Raw genomic sequence first — 23,279 nt, forward strand, 5'->3', positions numbered from 1 at the left:
CACCGTCTTTTCTAGGCCTCTTACCTATAGGTGGACAGAGCACAGGGTGCAGTCCACCTTGGTCTACAGAAAAGGAAATTGAGGACAGAGAGGCGAAGCCCTGGCCCAAGGCCACATAGCTTGTTACTGGCTGAGCTAAAACTTGAATCCAGCTCCCCTCACTCTCAAATAAATATGCTCTCTACCAATCATGAGTGCAAATGCCATTTACTTCCAAGTGTTCATTAAACCGTCCTTCCCTTCTGGAAGAGTCAGATTTCTTAAATGGCACTGAATTGCTTCCACTTCTTTCATTTACATTTGTATTAGGGCAGAGGATGAATTTGTGCTGTAGGATGCGTTGGTATTATTTGTGGCACAAAATTCAGCATGCAACATCACTTGGTTTCTGGATTAAGAACGGCACTTACCCATACTGAACAACGCCCATCAGTGGACCGCCAGGGCCAATGTCAAGAGTTTGGGCAACATCAGCCAGGAACTGCTTTTGGATTCGGAATCGGCGTTTGCCAATGCTCGAGCTCCCGTCAATTAAAAACGACAAGTCAACTTTGCAATCTGAGGAATGAAAGAGGTCTCTGTTATTCTGATGATCTCTCATTGCATTAACCCGGGCAGTCTCTCCTCTCTTTCTCCACCACAGCCCCCTGTGAATCCAATGCAAAGAAAGGAAAAAGTAGTGGCAAGATGCAGGGTATATTCACTTATTTAAATTTGTAACAGATTTTCACTGGGCACCCAGGTCCTGGACACCTAGGCTAGTACTTATTTCTATAACTGCTTTAGGATTCTCTGTACCTGCCACATTTAGAGCCTGCAGAAGCAATGGCCTCCCGGTCAAGTGTGGGAAAGCCCCAAGGATGGTTTCCTCCGCTCAGACCACATCAGTGCAGGCCCCCAGATGTAGAATCACTGAGACTGTCAGGAGCCTGTGGTCTCCTACCCTCATCTTAATTTTGTAGAATTATGTGTTGGGTTTTTATAAAGGTATGAAAAAAATCTGCAAGGCCCCTGCTGAGGAGAGGGCAGGAATGGTAGAATGAGAAATGGATACCAGTCTTCTTCACTTCCCCAGGTGAAGCAGCCACAGAATTACCCACATTTATCTACACATCTCAGTACTTGGGCAGTCTCTGAACTTTTTCCTTTCTTTTAGTTGTGATAAAGACAAGGACAGTTACTCTGCTTAGAATCTCTGGACCTCTGTGCATACACGAAGGGTATGAGGGAGGTGGGGGGCTAAAAGCTCTTCTCAACCTTCCAACGCTGTAGAAGTTGGTGGAAAGCCACATAAGCTGAAAGTGTCCTCTTTGCTCTCGACTGAAATTATATCATCTTAGTATGATAAAACTGATTATTCAATACTGATCAGAAATTCTTATTGGGAGGTATATATCCCTTTGATTAGTAAAAAAAAAAAAAGTGGGGAATGAATCATTGAACAACTGTGATTTGGGAGACGAAAATATTTCAAAACAGATTTCCATGGGGGGAAAAAAGAGAGAGGGACAGTAAAGTTAGAAATTTCTGGGCTGGAGTATCCACGAGGACACGCGGGCCAGTGCTGTCCTTGGCATTTGGGCGTGCAGCTGCCTGGACAAGCCTGGATCTCTCTGGGCTGCTGCACGATCGCCCATGAGGCCACACTCAGGCTTTTCTTCTCTCCAATGTATCTTGCATTTCTTCCATGCAACCGGGGTCTTCCCATTCCCCAGGAGGAGATCGGGAGGCAGAGAGGGATATATGTATATATTAAATGAGAGCAAGAAATGGACATGAGTTGACCTAGTGTTAAGCAGAATCGATGAGAGATATTTATTAAACAGTGATATTACAGAATTGACAGATTAAGGAAAAAAGTTATATCTGAGAATGTGCTTCTTCATCTTGCACTGACGCATGGCAATGAAAGCCAGAGAAGTAGGCAATGACAGGGACCTCTCTGGGCCTGGCTGTCTCTGCTCCATCTGGAATTAGTGCCTTGGCTCTTTAGTGGATCTTGCAAACTTTTATTTCCTGTCTGCCTGGACATTCAGTGCCTGCCAACTCTTCCTGTTCCCTTGGCTTCCCCTGTCCTTTGTGGCCCCAAAACTGTCTGTGCCAAAGCATGATCCTTGAGATGAAGATTGGAAGAATCAAATAAAAGCAAGAAGTGAGGCTTAAAGATACCGCAGAAGGCTGGGAAAAAGCAGAAGAGAAGCAGAACTGTTCTAAGGCTTGTGATGTTGTACCCCACACAGGGCAAACCCTTTCTTGCCTGTCCGAGCTGGCAATGAGAATTGTTGCCAGCAGGTGGCAGTGGTGTTCTTCAGGGCTCCCCTCTCACTGCACCTGTGGTTTGCTAGAAACGAGGACACACCCAGGCTCCACCCAGACCTACAGAATCAGATTCCCATTCTAACAAGATCTCCAGGTAATCTGTGTGCACATGAAAGTTTGGGAAACACTCCTGGACAGGGGTTTTTCTTCCAGCTGTCAGCAGATTAATTCAATATGCCTTTTAAAATGAAAACTTAAAAAAAATGTTAATTAGAATAAGGCCCAAAGGTGATTTTCTTTTTAAATAAATAAATCCATGGATTTTGAGTCTCTGTTTTGCTTCTTCATAGACAATTTTTTCTTATTTCTTACATCTTGAACCGTGCTCAGGATTCAAGCGTTCATTTCATAGCTAGGTTTTAAGAAGTTGGGATAGATGCTCTCTATTTGCTGGGCTCTCTTTACTCACTACCCTGATGGCTGACATTGGAATCACCTGGGCTCTCCATTTCCCAGGATGCTTTAATGATCACGGTTTCAGCTCTGCGCATGTGCTCACAGAGACCTAGTGGCCTCCTCGTATTGAGAGGAAAACATGCCGATAGGAAGAGGACATCAATACTACAGGATGGAATTGAGTCACTAAATGTTCAGCGTGAGCGATTTATTACTGTCACAGAGGACAGAGGTTGGAGGACAAGGAAGAAGAGGTAAGATAGTGTGTCTACCGGAATCAATCTACCAATTTTCTTAATTGCTTTGGTTTTCTCCGACATGATATGATTTTATAGATTCATGCTTTGTGTTGTCCAATGCATTAAGACAGTGTTTCTTAACCCTGGATATATATCAGAGTCGCTTATGCAGCTTCAACAAAGAAAGATGCCCAGGAATCACTCTGGGCTGTGCTTCTCAAGGTTTGAGGTGCAAAGAAATCAGTTGATTCAGTAGGTCTGAGGTAGAGCATGAGATTTTGCATTTCTAACAAGCCCCCAGGGGATGCTGATGTAGTCAGCCCGTACCCTGAGTAGCAAGGAGGGTAAGGGTGATTCAGTAGGGATGAGCAGGAATTGGGCATCCTGAGTTTTTAAAAATTTCTTCAGGTGATTCTCATACACAGCTGGGTGGGGACTCCCAGCCCACGGGTGGCGGACTTGCAAGGACTGTCTGAGGGTATCTGCCGGTGGTCTCCTTGGCCTGCAACAACACTCAACTGTCTCTTGATTTTCCTCTTTTCCCCTGACCCTTCCTTCCCGGTATCTTCAGGTGGCTTCTCCTCCACCTAGTTAGTGCTGGAGTGCTTCAGGAGTAAGCCCTCTGGTTTCCTTAGGTCACCTTTCCTGTTTTCATAACTTTGGTTTTGAATCCTAGCTCATCATCTTCCAAGTCTGCATCCCTAGGTGGGCTGCTCCTTCTCAAGTCAGATCTGGGTAGAAATGTCTTAATGGAAGATGGCAGACAGAAACGATCTCCCGGCCCCCACCTCCCCACCACAGTGGTCGTCATGGCAGTGCCCATTATCGCAGTTGCTCAAATCATCTTCGTCGGTTTCCTCTCTCACACGTCCACCTCCACCCCCTAGATTCTTCCTTCTCTGTCTTCTGAATCTGCCTATTTCTCCCCATTTCCACCTCCAGCTCAGAGCTCTGTCTGCCATCCTGTCTACGGGGCCACTGACCCTGCTGGCAAGCCGGTCTCCTCCTTAACCACCCACCCCTTTGTCTCCCCTTTAGATCCCACCCTGTTGCCATGGTAATGTTTAAAAAATCTGATCCTTTCCCCCTAGTGCACACAGACAGTCTAAATTCTCCATGAGCTTCCCTTTCCCCTTAGAACAAAGTGACAGAAGAGAGGAGATAAACAGATCCAGGGTGGGAGAGGAGTGGGTTTGGGTAGGAGTAAGTGGGGAAAGAGGGGAAGCAGATCGGATGTCACCGCCACTATGGGTTTCTAGTTGTCAGTTCACTTACTTGGATCGCCCTGGGATACTGGCTCCAAAGACTGTGTACTTAATTCTTCTTTTGGAACAAATCCTGGAAAGAGCAGTAAAACTTTTGGTGACTTACAAGAACAGGAAGCATCTGGCCTTACCCCAGGGATGGGGACATAATGGATATTCACACCCAGCTTGGGTTGGGGGGGAGGCTTGGCTTAAGGCTCACTGTGCTCTTCTCCACACCACCGCTGCCTTCAGAGATAAGAATGAATTACTGATCACCTACTAAAGACATGGGACTCTCCTGGGTGCGCAGGGGGTTTGAAGTCAAAAGACTTGGGTCTGTTCCCTACTGCCTGTTAACTGAGTCTATCTGAGCCTTAGTTTCCTTATCTGCAAGCAGGAAGCACTTGGCCAGTATAAATTATCCCTCTGTAAAATTCTGAAAATCTCAAGGTCAAGGCATGTGTCTTGCTCGTCATGTCAACCTTCACCGAGCCGATCACATGTAGGTCCTTGATCAACATTTGGTGATTGAGTCAATGAACAAAGATGGGTGAGACACGTGGACAATCTAATGGGGGGCAGATAGAGACTGAGGAGAGGATCTAAGATCCCAGGAATGCAAATAGGAGGGTCCAGAAAGCAACCCCTCCCCTCCACAGCCTGAGATTAGAGGTAAAGCTGCAAAAGGGTTTTGTGCTTTGAGAGAGAGAGAGAGAGTGTGTGTGTGTGTGGAATTTCAGTCTTGGGAGTTTTCTCTGGAGTCATTTACATGGAAGCCAAGTTGACACATGTATCATTTAAGGGATTAAAGACAATCAATAAGAATCTTTTCAGGCTCGGGAAGGCCAATGAGTCTGTCAGGCAGCACCGGAAGTTGGTCGGTTGGTCTCCCTGTTTTCGGGATGCCCGGGAGCGCCCTCCCAGAGGCTCTGGCAGGGGAGGAAGGTGCTGGGGGCTCTGCTCGCTCTTGGCTGTGGTGAGCTTTCTCTAGGCTTGTTAGTTTTTCCAATTTGTCAAGCACATGATTTCATCTTTCCATGAAAGGTCAGTCTGCTCATCCCACTTCCTCGCATCATTTTAAAAATTCGCTTTGGGTGTCTAACGGCATTTCTCAGCCAGGAGCCTCTCAGGGAAACTGTCCAAGGCTCCATGTTGGAGGGAGGGGGGAAGAAACGAGAGGCCAGCATCCTCTCCTCCACCTCGTCTCTCCCTACCAGTAAAATCTGCCCTCAGTCCGAGAGCTGGGTTTGCTGCTGGAGTTTCAAACACTTAATTCGGTAAACCGTGACCGGCACTCGTTCACGTGAAGGGAAAGCTGAATTCCCCTTTGAAAGGAGGAAGAGGAAACAGCAGGAGGTCAGGGTGAGCTTCGAGATGGAGTGAGCACCGAGGTGAGCACCGAAGCCTCATGTGGGGGCAAGGAACTCACTCACTCCCGTTGTAGTTCTAGTCTTCACGGTTCTCATTTGCCTTTTGTTACCCTGCGGGCAGCGTGGTCTCCGCACCACCGCTGGGAGTCAGACTCTCCTAATTCTGTCCTGTGTGTCTCCCTCTAGGCACCGCCAGGAGGTCGGGCTGATAATTACCTGCATCTAGAAGGACCGATCCAGGTTGCCACAGGTCCATTTCCCCTGATTTTCAAAATTAAAAAGAAGCAAACTTGTTATTTAGGTGAAACCAGCAGAGGCTCTCAAATGAACTTCCAGGATGATAACATTTTTCAGTCATGGCAGCAAGTTCAGTAAGGGAACGTGGGACCAGGGTTTAGGATGAGGCCTCCTGAAACCTTTAGGAGTTTTCTCTAGGAAAGCTCTGAAAACCAAAGACAGAAACATCTTTGCTTTTTCCTTTCTTTCACTGTGCGCCAAGAATCACGGAAAATAGGGATTCGAGGGGACCCAAAAGCTCATCCAATCCAAACCAATCCCCCCGCCCCAGCATGCTTCTAGAACATCCCTACCAAGTGATTGGATAGCTGGTGCTTGAATACCTCCAGAGACAGGGAATTCATTACATACCAACCAAGACAGTACATTCCTTCTTCGACCATTGAGACTGTTAGAAGATGTTTCATTGTATCAATCTGAAATCTTAATCCATCCCTCCATCCACGCTTATGAAGCACCCACTATGTGCCCAAAGTAATTTTAGGTACATCTGACTTACCCATCTGTTTATGTTCTCTTCCTTAGAACTACACAGAACAAATATGGCCCCTTCAGAGGTCAGGCAGTCCCCTCATTTCCTCAGTCTCCGCTTCTCACTGTGCGCCTCCAGGGGAGACAGGACATCGGCGCCTGGCCTTTCTATCTGCAGTAAAATCTTTAACGCCCCCACTATAAACTGGTGCTGATAAAATGGAAGGGGTGGTCAGGAAGGGGGGGTTTCCTACCCTGTAGTCCCTGATGGCTGTGGGGGAATCATGGCCAGGAGGGGCTCAGAGACAGCACAAATGTGTTAGGAAGCGTCAGAAGGACACCAAAAATAGCTGCTTCTCTTCCTCTGTCCTTTCCTTCTCTGCCCACCTCCCCAGCTCGGAAAGCTGAAAGCTGAGGGCCTCGTGAGCCCATCAGCTGTGCTGCATGCTGCGATGATGAACACACTCAAAAGAAGTGGTATTTCCCGTCGAATGATGAAGATGTCAGGCTATTTTGAAAGGCAGTCTGTGTGTGTGCACATTCTGATTTAATGGTGAGAGCGGACTTTAATTTGGCTCAGCCATTAACCAAGTGTATGACCTTCAACAAGTCACAGACCTTCTGTAAACCTTAATTTCTTTGTGAATAACATTCGCAGGTTGGGTAAGATGATTTCCCAGTTCAAATTTCTGATTTATAGGTTTAAACCTTCTGCTTCTGTAGCCTTGTTTCTCTATCGCCACCTGCTGGTAAAAACACGCCCTTTCCCTAAAAAAAAAAAAAAAACCCCAAAACCAAAAAGCAGTGCTGGTGGCATCTGGGTTTTTCCCCCAGGCGAGGCTCTCAGTCCTCCCGAATCCTACAGAGAATTAGAATGCTGGGCAGACACCGGTGGGAGACAGTTCCCTGAAGCAAGGATCCCCTAGTCCTTACTCCTGTCCTGGGCGCAGATCCTTCTGTTGGCGCCATTTATATTTATTTGGGACAAGTAGGAACCAAACCGCTTTTCTCCAAATGCCGAGGGCTGACAAATATTTGGACAGCTGAGACTTGGTGTTTTTGGACTTGGTAGTAATGGCACTTCAGTCTGTGGGAACATTTACATCCTGGCGGCCAGGAGGGACCAGGTGACAGGAGGATGAAAGGCAGGAGAAGGCCCATCCTGTGTCCACCAAACCCTAGCCGGGGCCTTGGGGGACTCGCCGACCTTCTCCGACCTTAAGTTTTCTCCTGTAAAAAGCTGAGGTCATACACACGTGTCCTGACCGGCCTGCCACGGAGGGAAATGTGTACAAAATCACCCCGAAAAGGGCACGGCCGTCTTCGAACACGAGGTCTTATTTCTGTGGCCGTACTTGCTCAGTCACCTCCTCCACACCTTCCGTGTCTAAGAGAGACACTGGTTCTGCAGGATTCCCGTGGTAGAATCTAGAACCATTAACACTCACCGAGAGCGCGCTCGGTGTCAGGCGCTGACCAAGCGCGTCGCCACGTTAAGTCACAACAACCCCAGGAGTTAGGGGACCTCCACGACCCTGTTTTAGAGGGGAGGAGACTGCTGCAGAGGGAGGGGGGAGCTGAGCTGGAAGGCCGGGCTCCCGAGCCGGCGCTTAGCCACGGTCTGTTTATCATGGCCCCTTGGGCATCTCGGGGTACCGGGCGAGGCCCAGAAGAGACCCCACCGGCCACGCTCCCCGGAACTCACACCAGCGGGGACGGCCCGAAATCCCTGCCCCGAGACCCTGGTGATGATCCTCGCTCTGGTCGCACTTCTGTTCCCTGCCCATCTGGGAGCCACGAGCACAGGACGCAAGCGGGAGCAAAGACACAGGGCCCTCGGGGGGCGGAAGCGCAGGGGACCCTCCGGCCCCCTGGCTTCTCCGCCAGCGATTCCTCTGCGGTGTGGGTGACAGGAGGCGGCCGTCTCAGAGGCACAGGCCTCGGGCCCCGGGCACCTCGCACCTCCCTCCGCGCGGCCTGGCCCGGTGGACAGGAGATGCCGGGCGCTCCGAGAGCAGCGGGCTGCGGGGCGCCCCCGCGCGGCAGCACGGGGCACAGGGCGTGGGGCCCAGGGCTCGCGGAGGAGGCTGAGGACACTCCGAGGTTCTGGGCTCCAGCCGTTGTCCCCGCGAAGCATCCGTGGCCCTGGGTTTACGCACAGGTTACCCTCCAAGCTCGGTGTGCGCTATTGGTTTGGGGCCTGGCAGCCTTTTCTCATGCAAACGACATTAACTCCGTGGTTGGGTTTCCAGGCCGGTGAAGCTTATTTGAAACACTGTATCGTGAAGCGGCGTGGCTCTGAGGAAAGGTCACCGAGTTCTCACTGAAATCATCAGGCGCACCCCTCCCTCCCCTGGGAATACAGCAGGAGCAGCCATGCCAGCAAGCGGGCCCGTTCCCACTCAGAGGGCCCGGAAGGAGGGGTAGGGTCTGGCGGTGAGGAATAGAGGGGGCAGTGGTCTTGCTGATGACTGTGGAGGACCAGAGGGTGGGGCTGTCTACCTTACAGGCAAGTTCCCAACGCACAATTCTAGAATCTGAAAATATCCGATTCATCTTTGCATTTCTAACCCAAAGCGCAGTGTCTGACATACAGCATGCTCGGTAAATATGTATTTTTTAAATTGACGGACAGTTCCTCTGCAGTGTGTGTGTGTGGGGGGGGGGGTGGCTTAAACTGGGGATGTGTGATGTTCCATCAGTGCGCAGAAGGCATAGCGGGAGGGGCAGCAGGAATCACTCATGGGTTTTAAGTCTGGTGTCCCATGGAGCAGGGGATGAAGTATTGAGGTCAATGACAACCTCACGAGGTCTATAGATTGCTGCTGTGTCTGTTAATGGGTTGCCCTAAACACAGATGAGGTATTTAGTGGGGCTCATGAGATCTGGTCCCATGTGGTGTATTTTTATCAGTGACAAGAACAGAGGCAGGTGGTATGTTCATCAATTTCGTGGGTAAGGGAAAAGTTGGAAGGATAGTTAATACACTAAATGACAGAATTCAGATTCAGGAAGATTGCAAGAGATGAAATGAAAGGAGAATTTCGTAGCGATAAGTGTGATATTCTAAGTCGGATTCAAAAACTCAGTGGCACAAAGACAGGATTGATGTGACCCGCTTTTCTAGAAGTGCAAGAGAAGAAAGTCCTGGTGACTTGAGTTATTGCCAGTTCAGGAGGAGATGAACCGATGGGCTGAGAGGACTTCTCCCAAACGCAACTTGGGATGTTTTCATGGAGGCGGAATATTTAGGCTGAGAGGCAGTTCCCTGGCACACAACCCTCGCGGCATCGAGTTCTGCTCTGGGTGCCCTGTTCTGAGCCACTCACGGCCTGTAGTGTAGCTAATGGGGGTAGCACCGGTCACAGAAGGACCTGTGGGAGGAACTGGAGAAATTTATCCTAGAGAAGATGGGACCTAAAGGTGGACATGAAGACTCCTTTCGTATACTTGGAAGGCTCTCAAATTCATGCTCTTAAAAATGATCAAAGACCCCAAAGGGCTGTTGTTTGTGGGGTCATATCTATTGTTTTTATCAGATTAAAAATTGAAATGATGCATTCTCTCATCTGAAACAGAATATTAACTATTCCCCATTTAATGATAGAGCTATTCTGTTTTGACATACTTTTTATGGGAAATAGTTGTTTTTTAAAACAATTTGGTGAGAAGAGTGATGACTTTCTTCAGTCCGTCCGAGTCTGATATCTGTTCCTCAGTCTGTGTGATATGTTGTTTTGGTTCAAGTACACAAAGAAAATCTGGCCTCACACGGTTGTGCGGTAGGAGAAGGGAGAACCGTACAACATCCCTGGCAGCAGGGTCCTTGGACCACACTTCGAGAAGCTCCAGTTCAGACAAATTAGGATCTGTGGGCCTAAGTTCTAGAAAGTTCTGTCTAACAGTGAGGGGCCTGGGAAACCCGTGACCACTCACTCAAAGTTCTGTGGCATGGGGCAAAAGCCTCTATCTGGCATGCCCCAGGGGATTCGTTTGTTTGGTGGACAATGAGGCCAGAGGCACTTTACGCAACTCTTCCCAATCCCATGTTTCCGTGATTTTCTAGCCAAAGAATTGGGTGACGTGCCTGATAGGCGTGATTGTCTTGAGGTGAGAGCCAAGCAGAAGGGCATTTAAGAACCCTAAGCGTCCTGACCTGCCTTTACTCACAGTGTGCGAATGGCCTCTATCCACCTGCAGGAGCCTCAACGAGGCTGCGGGAGTAGAGGTCTGAGTGCCCGTGGGCTAGGAGGTGCTCCGAGGCCAGGGCTCTCTGGGAGTAGGTGGGAGGCTCAGAGCAAAGTGTCAGGGATGATGATGGAGGGAGAGGGGCAGCAGCAATGGGTAGGATGTGAGGGTACAAAGGGAGCTGGGAGCATCTGTGAGGCTCGAGGAGATAGAGCATAATTGCTGGGAGCATGAAGCGGGCTCGGAGCTGGAGAAGCAGGGCAGTAAGGTTAGAGAAAGGGCATGGCATCAAACAGCGAAAGTAACCTGGGTCGGCAGTAACAAGCAGGGGCTAGAGATCGGGTCACGTGCCTTGCTGCCCCCACCGCGGACCCATGTGTGGTTTGCGCTGGCGTGTCTGGGTGTTTGAGCTCAATCCCAGAGGCAGGCCCCGGCTGTGCAAGCTGGGAGCACAGGCCGCCCAGCTGGGGGCCTCTCAAACAGACCCCGCCCAGGGAGGCTAGGCGTGTCCGGACTGCCAGAGATGTTCCCTCTGACACGCTAAGAACAGACCAAGCAAAGAGGCATTTTCTAGAGGTGAAAACACGTTGGCCCGCCCGCAAACTCTGGTGCCGGGGAGACGAGCTGCCGCACGTGCGCGGAGTGAGGTGTTTGCCAGTGCAGGGGAGCAGGGGTGGTGAGCAGTGGGCAGCTTCCCCAGGCTGACCTGTGCTCTGGCAGGTTTCGGGAAAGCGGCTCGGGGAGAATCCTGACTTTGGAAACCTGAGAGGGCGACACAGCGTCTGCTGATTCACAGCAACTGCCATCTGCTCTCTTCCCTTCATTGGCCCCTCGATGAGGCTGCGCCTGGGTCCGCTTTTCCTTGGAAGTCGGTCGAGCTGTCTGTGGTGGGCTCTCCTTTTGGGGCTTGTGGAGGAGGCAGAGATGCTAGCCATGGGGACAGGAGGAGGGAGCGCCCCATGCTTGGCTGCCTGAAGAGTCCCATGGGCCTGCTGACAGCTAAGATGGCCTTGGAGTCCTTGCTTTGCCCGGCGATCTGATTCTTAAAACCCTTTGTCCAGGACAACAGCGTGTCCTTTGGCAATGGGACAAATGTGCAGCTCCTAGATGCCAGTCCTGTCTGGGGCCCCCCGTGGAGCCCCTGCTCTGATCCAGTAGCAAAGCCAAACAGAACCTACAATCTCCAGGAATCTTTTCACATGTGAAGGACAGACTGGTATCTGCCAGCAAGAGTAAGGCCTGAACTCTTTTCCTTGGGAGGTCCAGGTACCCCCCGCCCCGCGCCCCTGGCAGTGCCCTGTGGCTGCAAAATGTTCTGTGTCCTATCAAGTGTACTAGCTTGTGGCCCAAGCCCTGAGCAGACTTTGTAGAAAGCATGCAGCCTTGCTCGATTTTTTCCTTTCTAATCTCTACGGGCCTCACGGGCATTGCAGAGAAGAGAACTTGCCTCATCCCTCTGCAATCCCAGTGTTCAGGCCAAACCTTTAAGGGATGTACACAGAAGTGAAGAAAGGGGAGTCGGGAGTGTCATAATTCATGGAATTCCTGGAGGCGAGAGGATGCGTTTCTATTCCCCATATCAGAGAAGTACCCAAGCAAAGTCGGCCCTGCCCTTTCCTAGACAATGCTAAAGAATGTTCTCTTTCTTTTACCCTAGTTCCTCAAGCACAAACCCCAGAGAGTATCCCTTTTCAACTTTATAAGAACCCAGTTACGGAATCCTTAGGAATTTCGATCACAACCCCACAACCTTGCCCCGAGGGAATGGCAGCTGGTGAAAGCCTTGCTTATTTAATAGCGGCCTTGCCTTCCTTTCAAGTTTCATTACAAGTGGGGCCCTTGAGCAGTATCTTCTGTTGGAATCAGGGGTTTCAGGCTCTCTGTGCAAATCTAAATCAAGTGGCAAGAGTCTGGGCAGACGAACCCCATAGAAACACGCACGACTTCCATGAGGAGCTGGAAAGGTGAGTTCAGGTCCTTACCTGGGTTGGCGCGGGGGCTGTTGTGGCCGCTTGCGTAGGAGCCGGTGGACCAGAGATCTGTAACAACATTGCACTGGTCAGAGCATGCATTTTAATCTAGTCTCATTCTTTCCATGATCCAACCTAGCAAGACATTACCAACCAAGGTCAGAACTAAGGTAAAGCTTTGTGCTTGGGCCGTCTGAACCTGCCCCAAGGAGGCCCTGAAATGGAAAAAGAAAGGGGGTGGTGGTGGGGATTTAACTCAAAATACTGACTGCAAATTCCAGGTAATAATAACCCTTGTATTTCACAATGGTCAAAGTATCTTTTGCTAAGGGGCCATATTTTTTAACACGTCATTATTCTTACAATAATTCTCCTCAACTGTGCCACTTTGTGAGGAGGCTAAAGTAATCCTTCAGTACCAATGTCATTAGCATTTCACAATTTGCCCAAACGGCGTTAACATGGTATTGATGATGCAAATAGCATTAGCTTTCAGTCATTTTAAAGGTACACAGTGGGTTATCCTTAATTACGTTGTGAGGAAATCAAATACACTTCAGCATTCATTATTTATCGGGCAATTTCTCTGAAGCAAGGCTTTATAAGAGAGGAGAGGGAGGGGGGATTTTATAAAGAGAGATGCAAAGTCCGTTTTGTGGGACAGGGAACCATGTGAAAATGAACCGAGAGAAAGAACCAAATTTCACGGAGGGGAAGAGATGGAAGGTCATGGAACAAAATCTGTTCCTCAGAAAACTGAATCTATTCACAGTCCACTCCCTTTGACTTTGCTCCAATTATTTGAAGACAAACTCAAAATAGCTTTGTTTTCTCTATAATTGTGAAGAGAACCTGTGCTCATGTAAAAATTCATACCGTGTATGGTAAGAGCTCGCCTGCAATCCCTGTATCCTGCAGTTACTGGTACGCAACCATGGCGTGAAGTGTTGTGTCCCTTTCTCTAGGCACATGTTCTCACGTACAACAGACAAGTACCAGAATGAGATCAGGACCCGTGCTGTTTTGTAGGCTCCTTCTTTGGCTTAACAATGTGTCATGGGCCAATCTCATGTCAGTAAATGGACATATTCACCAAAATGTTAATAGCTGTGTGGTAGTTGCTTTAACCATTCTGATGGTGGACAATCAACCCGCTTATCATTATTTTTCTATTAGGAACAACGTCTGTGTCCAGGCTCCTTCTCACCCTCAGATGATAATTACCTTGGGATATCCTCCTGTAAGTGCAAATTCTGGGTCGTTTCTCCACACGCTTGACCAAACCATGTACCGTCGGTCTCTCATGTGAATGGGTGAAAAATGACATGGTGTTGCTTAATTTGCATCGATATGATTCCTGGTGAGGTTGAACAACTTTTGTTAAATGTATTGGTCGTTTATAGTTCTTCCACTGTGGCTTGCCTGGTCGTGACCTTCCTCCATTTTTCTATGGGAAGGTTCCTCTTTTTCTTACTATTTGTAAGATTGGATTTTAAGAAAAAAGTTCTCCAGATACCTTAAAAAAGATAAACTTTCAGAGAGGAGATAAGTGTTGGTGAGAAGGGAAATTGCGTGTGGAGGGGATGGGCAGTTAGGGGAGCAGGTCTCCTTCCTCCTGCCTGGAAAGGTGAATGCCCGCAGCCATCAGCATGCCTCGCCACTAGGCGGCGCTCTGCTCCCCGCCTTGGTCTGCCCCTTCTTTGTGGACAGATGTGATCAGTTAGGTCTCCTGAGGCAACCGTGGCACTTCTTTAAAGGAACCTGACTAGGAAAATAATGCCCAGCAAAGCCACCCCACCCTTGGAAGCCTGTGGTAGATTTAGCTGACCTTGCAGCAGGCCTTTTCCAGAACTCTTTCTTCAGCGTATCTGTGGATCTGGTTCTACAGGCAATCCCCTCTGGCCCTGGGATGTGGCTCCGCAGGTGCCTGGCTCCCGTGAGTGCCTGTGTAGTCCTTGGTGTCTCCCGTGGCGAGCAGCACAGCCTCGCTCCTGTCCCTCTGAGAGGTCTCTATTGCTCTGGCTCTTGACTCCCCGGCCTTGACTTGTTCCTTGCTATCTTGTTAGGTTTGCCCATTCATGGGTCAGTTAAGGGGTGTCCAGCCCCATCTTCTTTGTTCTTCCACCTCTATCAGCAACTCGTCATGGGCTGGAAGAGCCCCTGTCTTTTCCTGCTACGACGTTTCCACTTTCCACTAGACTCCAAGTTCCCATGTTCTGTGTGAGTGGCACTCTGTCTCACTGTAGAGCAACGAGGGCTCATAGACCCCAAAGGCAGACTGTTCCTGTTCTGGCTACAGACTTCTAGGTGTCTAGAGCTGAAGTGACCCATTGTAAGGATCTTGATAGGATGTGTTCCCAGGTGTTGCCCAAGATCCCAGAACAGGGCCTGACACATCGTCAGTACTCAATAAACATTAGTTGATTAAATAAATACATTAGATTTTCCTTGGCCACTCCATCCACAACCAACTTCTAGAATCTTTTGACTCTTCACATATAAAAGAGAAGAAAAAGCCTTTAATAAATGCAGTAACAACAACTCACTTGTCTATCAGCAGAAGAGCTGCTCTGTTACAGTTGGCAGAACATTCTCAATTCATTTGAAGAAGAAAAGGGATTACATGTGTACTAAACATTATTTAATATAGTTGGGCTAAAATATCACAGCAAATATCTATAGCCATACATTAATATAGGCATTCACGAAAGTAGACGGGCGATTACCTGGGGCTGGGGAGGGAGGGATTAGTTCATGGGCACAGGGTTTCTTTTTGGGGTGACGAAAGTGTTCTAGAGTCTGTCATGGGGATGGTTGCACAACTTTGTGACTATGCTAAGAACCACGGAATCGCACACTTTAAATGGGTGAATTGTATGCTATGTGGAAAGTGTCTCAATTACCTGTTATTAACAAAAAGACATGGGCTTTCAAACACCCATTTTCACTTCTCTTCGTTCCTACAGAAAATCCTTTGAGTAGGCAATATAATTTTTTCACGCCCTCTGTCCCCCCTGCCTCCCCAGTTTGGCCCCTTTCCTGGCAGCTACGGTGGATACGAGCCGGAGCGCTCGCTCCGAGTGTTTGCCTGGCAGTCTGTGGGGCGGCCTGGGCGCGGGCGCTGGCCGGGGTTGAAGAGGGAGGCCGAGGGGTGGGGAGGCTGCCGGCCAACAGCCCTGTGCCCCGGCCAGGAATAATGAGGCCCTGCCAGGCTCGGAGCCACAACCTGAGGTGGTCGAGGTTTCTACAAGCACAGGCCCAACGTGTCCCAGGATTTCCAGGCTCCCAGTGCAGCCAAATAAACGTGCCACAGGTTTAATTTTTTGTGTTATATAAAGATCGACCTCCTCCCAGGAGGCCCAGGAGCAAACAACTTGCTCAAGTACTCCGACGTCTTTGAGAGAATCAAGGGCTCTACAAGTCAAGAAAGAGGAAGACTCTTGGCCGTGGGACTCCCCCACCCAGCATCCTTCCTTCCTGCTTAGCTGTTTCTCTCGCTGGCAGGCCTCGAGCGCCTGTGCTCCGGTCGGCCGCGGTTCCACAGGAACGGGATGCGGGGTAGTCCTTTGCAGTCCAGACAGTATTTTTATGGTATTTTTATTTGGGGACTTTATATCGTAGTTTCTTCCATGGGTCATTGAACGGGCTGATAACACTCCTCGATTTGTAGTCATTAGGAACATTGAATAAAATGGGGCGCGGGGAGCCTGGCACGGGGAAGCCTGGGCCCTCCGTTGTTGTTACTCATCACAGCGGGAGCTGGTGGTGCCTAACACCCCTGCTTCTGTGATGGCCTCATCCGTGCCTGGGGTGCTCCTGGATGGCAGGGGTGCCTCCTGCAGGGCAGTCACGGGAGAACCCGGCTGCTGGGGCTTCTGCTTTTCAGCTGTGGGAGCTGAGCCAGCTTGCTCCCCGCCCTACGCCCCGGGATCCTCAGCAGGACAAGGGATTAGCCAAAGTGGAAGTCTTCCATCTCTCACAGAGGGCTGGTACGAGGATTCCCTAGGCGAGTGTTTGGAAGGTGCTTCGAAAGGTGTCTAGTGCCTTGCAAGTGCTGGTATTATTTGTTAGAGAAAAGGATGACTAGATGGCTGGGCTCTAATATGGGAGGGGGAAGGGCCATGCTGTGCGGAGGAAATGTCTGGAAGCTGGAGGTGACGCTGAAGAGAACAAGACCCGGGCACTTCCTCCTGGAAGGAAAAATTGGCCCCAGGTGGGAAATATTTAGAAAGGCCTGCTGAGAGAGTAGTGTCACTCCTGCTGCGGAATTTTCCAGACTCTTGCCAGGAGACGTTTAGAAGTGAGAGGGGTGCTTCTCAGTTTAAGGCGCTGGCATATAAGCCTGTGTAGAAACCAGAGATGCTGTTCTCAGATAAGCTCTTAAGGTCCTGTTTGATGTGATACCGAGATCAAGTTCATAAAATGGACTTTGGTAAAACCTAAAACATGATTTAAGAGATGGATGCCTAAAAAGCGATCAGAAAAGGAATACAAAGGTTGCTATCTGCTTTTCCCTATAGGAGTTTTGTTTTGTTTTGTTTGCTTCTAATATTTGAAGACTTGTGGGAGTACACAGTGTGCCACTTAAAACCCACCAGTGTTTACACTGACACCTGCTATTCCTTCAGCGGGGCTTTTGGAGAAATGAGGATTTTGCGATAGGAAACTTTTGCGGAACATCCTACCTTCCCCAGTATGACAACAGCAGTCCCACTCTCGAATCTTCAGCCCTTTCTACATGGTTTGCTTAGCTCATAGCTTGGTCCTGAAGTATCATTAGGCTCAAGTCTACCCTTTGAGTCTGTAAGGACACAACCACGTACTCCTGGCCCAGGTCTCAGCACGACCCCTCACCCAGCTCAAAAGGCAGGAGATGGGCACCCCACACGCGCATTTGGACACAGCCATCACTCCGAAAGCCCAGGCTCCTCCTTTGCTAGCACGTGACAACACAGAGTCTGCCTACTGACCGAGCTCCCAGCTCCTGTGGCCCACGGGCTGTGGTCTGAGGCTGCTGGTGGTGGAACCTGTGGACGGGGACGGCTTTGGCAGGCTGGTGAGGGTGACTTCCGTGGCCGTGGCTCCTGTTAGCTGCAGCGGGGTGACCGGCTGTGCAGTTGTTCCTGGGACTGGTGGCTTCTGATAGGCTTTTGTGGGCTCGCCTGTAAAAGAGACGAAATGATACTGGGGCCTACAAAATCACTGGTAGGCTCTTGAGGACAGAAACAAAATAACTGTTTATTGAATGCTAGCTTTGAGCAAAGATCTGTGCTAGCTGCTGTGGAGGATAAAATCCCCCTGTGGGTCTGGAAGGAATGCACAACCTGGATGGAGCAATGAGCCAATAAACAAACCAAACACTAAATAATAATAAAATATTTAAGCAACTGGTTAAATACTACAGCAACATAGAGAAGGTAGAACTCAATTGACTGCGAAATTAATTTGCCAGACACCAGAAGCAATGATTCACGAACTTTCTTTTTCTTTCTTTCTTCCTCTCCTCCTTCCTTCTATCCCTCCTTCCTCCCTCTTCCTTCCTTCCCTTCCCTCCTTCCCTCTTTCCTTCCTAACCTTCCTTCCCTTCCCTCCTTCCCTCTTTCCTTCCTAACCTTCCTTCCCTTCCCTCCTTCCCTCTTTCCTTCCTAACCTTCCTTCCCTTCCCTCCTTCCCTCTTTCCTTCCTAACCTTCCTTCCCTTCCCTCCTTCCCTCTTTCCTTCCTAACCTTCCTTCCCTTCCTTCCTTCCCTTCCTTCCCTTCCTAACCTTCCTTCCCTTCCCTTCTTCCCTCTTTCCTTCCTAACCTTCCTTCCCTTCTTCCCTCTTTCCTTCCTAACCTTCCTTCCCTTCCTTCCTTCCCTTCCTTCCCTTCTTAACCTTCCTTTCCTTTTCCTTTTCCTTCCTTCCTTCCTTCCTTCCTTCCTTCCTTCCTTCCTTCCTTCCTTCCTTCCGTGTCAGCATTCACCTAGGGATGGAAGGAGCTTTGGGGGCTTTCACTGGGACTGACTCTTAGAAAATGCATTCTGATGTTCTAGCTCAGATTGGTTCATGGCTAGTCAACTAACTCCTCTGGGCCCCAGTTTTCTCATCTTTAAAATGGGGTAACAGAAATAATTAGATGGTGAGGATCATCTAGATTCTACTTCTAAATTGGGCTCTTCATTCATGTGTAATGACTTACATTGTTTCCACGACTTTAAACAGGTCTCAATTTATTAGTACTCTGGGTGCCCTGTCAGTTTCTCTAAGGTTCAGGGCAAGGGGACAAGTGGCTGCCCAGTGGGCACTGGCTATTGGATTGACAACCGTGGGTCTGTGCCAGAAGGAGACACAAACAGCCCCCAAACTGCACAGCACCCCAGCTGGGAGGGAGCAGCAGCCGCCAGTTACGCGGGTCTCCTGAGCCCCTCGGCAGGTGCGCTGGCTTCTATACGCGTACATCCGTAACAGCTTCCTGGGGCTTCGGTAACAAATTGCCACACCCCCCGTGGCTGAAAACAACAAAGATGTATTCTCTCCCAGCTCTGGAGGCCAAAAGTTGGAAATCAGTGTCACTGGGCTGAACTCCCTGGGAGGCTCGAGGGCAGAATCGGCTTTGTCCACCCGGCAGTGTCCCGCGGCTGCTGGCGTTCCCTGGCTTGTGGCCACCCCCCTCCAGGGTTCAGGGCCGACAGCCTCTGGTTTCTCTCTGCTCCATATTCACTGACCTTCTCCTCCATGAGTACCAGACCTCCCTCTGCCCCCCACCACCCCAAATGATTCAGGATAACCTCCCCATCTAGAGGTCCTTAATCCCATCCGCAAAGCCCCCCTCCCTCTTCCTGTTTTTGTTTTGCCGGATATGGAAGAATCTATAGATTCCAGAGACTAGGACAGGGGTATCTTTGGTGGGGGGACATTTCTCAGCTTACCCACAGCATCCTAGCCCTGGCTTTTAACTCTGCCTCGGGCTGAGGCCTCTCTGGTGCACAGAACAGCAGCCGAGAGGCTCGCATCTGAGATGAGAAGGCACCGAACGTTTCCTGTGAACCATCCAACTTCCCGTTTGACACCATACAGCAACGTATGGTGCTGGGAAAACGGTGTCAGCCCCATGGCCTTGGACCAGCCATGCAGACAAATGTGTGACGGGGCATGTAGACCCAATACCCAGCACTCATGTCTGTGCGTTTGTCACCCTGCCGCTGTCGCCTTCCGCGGGAATCACAGCAGTGACTCGGGAGAGCAGGTCGGCCAGCAGTGTCCCGGGAGTCTGGCCCTTCTGTCTGCGCTTGTAGGCACTGGGCCATCGGGGCAGGAGACAGATCTCTTATTCACCCTGTTGTTGCTAACAGTGGGTCACCTTTAAATCTGCCTGTAGACTGGGCCAGGCAAATTGCTAAAGAGCTGGCAGTGGCCTTGGGGCTTCAGCCAGTCTTCACGCCATCCTTGGGCAAAACCGAACCTGTGTGATTTATGACATTTCCGTGGCTTCAAAGGAATTGAGCATTCACAACAAGTCCTAGGGAAGTTTCTAATTTCTCCAAAGTAGTCTTCTGTCTCCCCCTCCGATAAACGCTCCATAGCATTTGTGCCTCGGCAGGGGGATGCCGGCCCAGATTGGATCTACTTCATACAGGGAAAAGCCATTTAATAGAACGACTTCTATATTTTATGAAATAGGATAAAATTACTAATTTGGAAAGAAATATATAAAACCTATAGTACATTTTACTTGCAAATTATTAATTAAACCACAATTAAATTAAAAATAAAACTTCTAGCAATAATGAACATTTTTGCCAGCTTACACTTAATAGATATTGAAGCTATGAATTATCTTTTTCTCACACTATTGGATAATTCTGAGGTTTCTAAATACCCTGGTCTTCCTTTTCTAATACTGATTGCTGGAGAACAGATTAAATATCCTGATGGCAGCCATTTGTGTTACTTGCTTAAAACACAGATACTTTCAAGCATGTCATCAATTCAACAAATAGGTCCATCTCTGGTTTTCCATGGTCTCCCATGGGCTGTTGTTTCTGCTTGCTCTGCCACTCGGAACAGAACTGTCTTTAAGAGGAAGATAGAGAAAGAGCTCTACCCCAATTGCTCCCAATTACTGAACGTAATGCCAGATGGGACCCAAAGTGAATTCTTCATAGCACCTGGTTCCTTTTGATTATTTGAAATGAAACCAGGAAAATAGTTTCTCCATATAATCTCAGATATATGGAAGTTTCATGGAAATCTTTTCAAAGATTTTCATGGGAAAACATATCAAAACTTCCTTTAGGCTCTTAACATATTACCCTTTGGATGAGGTCATGAACAGTTTTTTGGTTTTTTTTTTAAGATTTTATTTATTTATATGAGAGAAACAGAGTGAAAGAGAGAGCATAAGCAGGGGCAGAGGGACAGGGAGAAGCAGACTCCCCACAGAGCAGGGAGCCCAATGTGGGAGTCAATCCCAGGACTCTGGGATCACGACCTAAGCCAAAGGCAGACACTTCACCAGCTGAGCCACCCAGGCGCCCTGAAGTCATGAACAGTTCTAGACAACTACCTTCTCAGCAGCGATAGGAGGTCCTCAGAGCTCCCTACACTTGGTTCATTATTAGATCATAGAGAAGGTGTTAAAATGCAGATCCCAGGGCCCTAATCACTTAGATTTTGACTCACTGGATCTGGGATGGGCCTTGGAAATCTGATTTGAGAATCACCAGGCAATGTTAGACTGGACTCCTGACTTCAGTCCTCACTGGCTTGGCCACTAAAGTTCTTTGAGCCTGGCTTCCTTTGCTGAAAAATGGGGATGGTCAGACCTACCTGGCAGGGCCATTGTCATAATTAGTGATCATGTCAGCTTGGCACATGGTAAGGTATTCGAGCAATGGCAGTAGCTGACATTTATCATCATGTTATGTCACACGTCCCCTTGCCCCAGTGGAAAATAGTACTTTCAGTAGGTGTCAAATGTGAGGCACCATGAAAAAGACATTGAAGCCACTTTAACAGCAACGCCTGGAGGTCAGAGTTATGGGGAGGCTTTGGCTCTTCCCACCACTCACTCCAGGCCGCAGGATTATACGTGAGGGCAGGAAACCTAATACCCATTGAGCGTCTACCATATGCCACGCACTGTGATGGCCTCTCTATATAAGCATTCACATTCGACAGTAATCACCATCCTGGAAATCAATCCGAGAACTCCCAGTTTTAGGGGAAGGAATGTGTTCTCCAAGAGGTCAAGAAATGTACATAAGGTCTCACAGATAATAGCAGAGCCAGGATTTGGACCCACATTTGTTTGATTCCAAATTCCGTATGTTTTTCCTCAAAAGGGGAACAAAGTGGAAGGCAAGTCACGAATAGCCTCCAGGTTCCTGGATGTGGTTGCCATCAGAGGGTGGGCCAAGATCACTCTAGAGTTCTGGTGGAAACTGTCTTATTCTCAAGACAGGGGCAAGGGGTGGCCTTGGTGGGGACAGGCAGCGAGGGCAGGAGGCTCGTAGGAAGTCAAGCGTATTATCATAAACTTCAGCTTGATTTTCCTCCGGGGGGAGGGGCTGGGCCGATGACAAAGGGCGACCAGGAGGAGGTTCTCCCACCGCTCTCTTGCTCAGAAGACTCTAATGAAGATTGACTTCCCTTTGTCTTTTACTGTAGTGCCAGCAATGTGCCCTCGCGGGTTTGGTGAGCAGAATTCTACAAACCAACACTTCCCTGTTTTTATTTAGCTCTGAGACTCTAGCCAAGTACAGCTCCCTGCCTGAAGGTCGCGAACTGCCTGGCGACACAGCGTTTCAATCTTAGGAATGGCCATCCTGGGGGGCGGGGGGAGGGGCCAGGCAAATCAAGATGCTTTCGATTTTTATTTTTTTAAGGTGCTTTCTATTTTTTTGAGTGACATATTTTCCCGTAGAAGAAGGTGATTATGCTTTGAGAGGGTCATCCTAACCTGATTTACCTGTTCACTCATAGTCTCGGAGGGATTAGGAAGCATTTCATAGGGGCATGCCTGGAGGAACCAGCTGCTGGCCCTCACATCTTCATCGCGTCTGCTTCCCCCGCTTTCTGTAGGAATTTTATCATTTCGGTAGCCACAGAGGGGGCCACCCTTTTATGGTTCTCATAGGGATTTTTTTTATTTGAATTGGTGAAAACTTACCCTTTAATGAGACTGTAATTTTAAGGAGTGCTTCCTCCAGAGGCTGGGCGAGACCCTAAGTAGCCCTTTTATGTGTATGTTGGAAAGGGATGTTTATCCCTTCTCTTCGTGTGGGAAATCAAAGTGCCCCCAAAGACATAATAATGCATAGCATAGTTCCTGGTTCAACACAGACACCTAGGAAAAGGTATTTCCTGGCCGGAGGTCCACCTCTGCTGTCTGTGGTTCACATGAAGCTGGGTCGGAACAACCTCGTCAAGAGTGTGCCTTTGGCTTGGGTTATTTCCATGAGCTGCTTTCTGTGAACACAGGCACCACAGCATCCCCTTTGCTTCCCTTCATTTCATACCTAAGCAGAGACAGCATTTCCCCTTTCAGCTGCCAGGGGACATTTCTAGACAGAGTGTCCTGCCATCTTCGAAAGCAACAATACCGTACAATCGAAGGCAACAGTCATTCTGAAGGCAAATGACACAAACAGAGATAATCTTGGAATGTGTAAAAATAAAGCCCCAAGACTAAAGCGTCACCCTTCAGCCTAGCCATCTGATCCCCTTGATTTCTGTGCCCATGTTCTTGGCATCTGCTAAAATATTGCTGGGGTCAGTGGAGCTTGACCATTTAAGATG

General features: G+C 49.1%; 1 protein-coding gene across 2 annotated transcripts in view; it reads right to left on the bottom strand.

Annotated features, from left to right (window-relative positions):
• Positions 1 to 23,279, bottom strand: part of VIT (vitrin) — a 98,277-nt gene that overhangs the window by 21,331 nt on the left and 53,667 nt on the right. For both annotated transcript variants that reach the window (XM_087863734.1, XM_045809083.2), the window contains 5 exons: positions 17,468 to 17,659; positions 12,510 to 12,566; positions 5,788 to 5,832; positions 4,230 to 4,292; positions 411 to 558 (listed from right to left, as the gene is read on the bottom strand). In XM_087863734.1, coding sequence (XP_087719860.1) covers positions 411 to 558; positions 4,230 to 4,292; positions 5,788 to 5,832; positions 12,510 to 12,566; positions 17,468 to 17,659 — 505 coding nt within the window. The remainder of the gene's footprint in view (positions 1 to 410; positions 559 to 4,229; positions 4,293 to 5,787; positions 5,833 to 12,509; positions 12,567 to 17,467; positions 17,660 to 23,279) is intronic.

This window comes from Ursus americanus, chromosome 7, assembly GCF_024610735.1.
Source record: "Ursus americanus isolate L20-20 chromosome 7, mUrsAme1.1.p, whole genome shotgun sequence".
In the NCBI taxonomy this organism is placed as follows: domain Eukaryota; kingdom Metazoa; phylum Chordata; class Mammalia; order Carnivora; family Ursidae; genus Ursus; species Ursus americanus.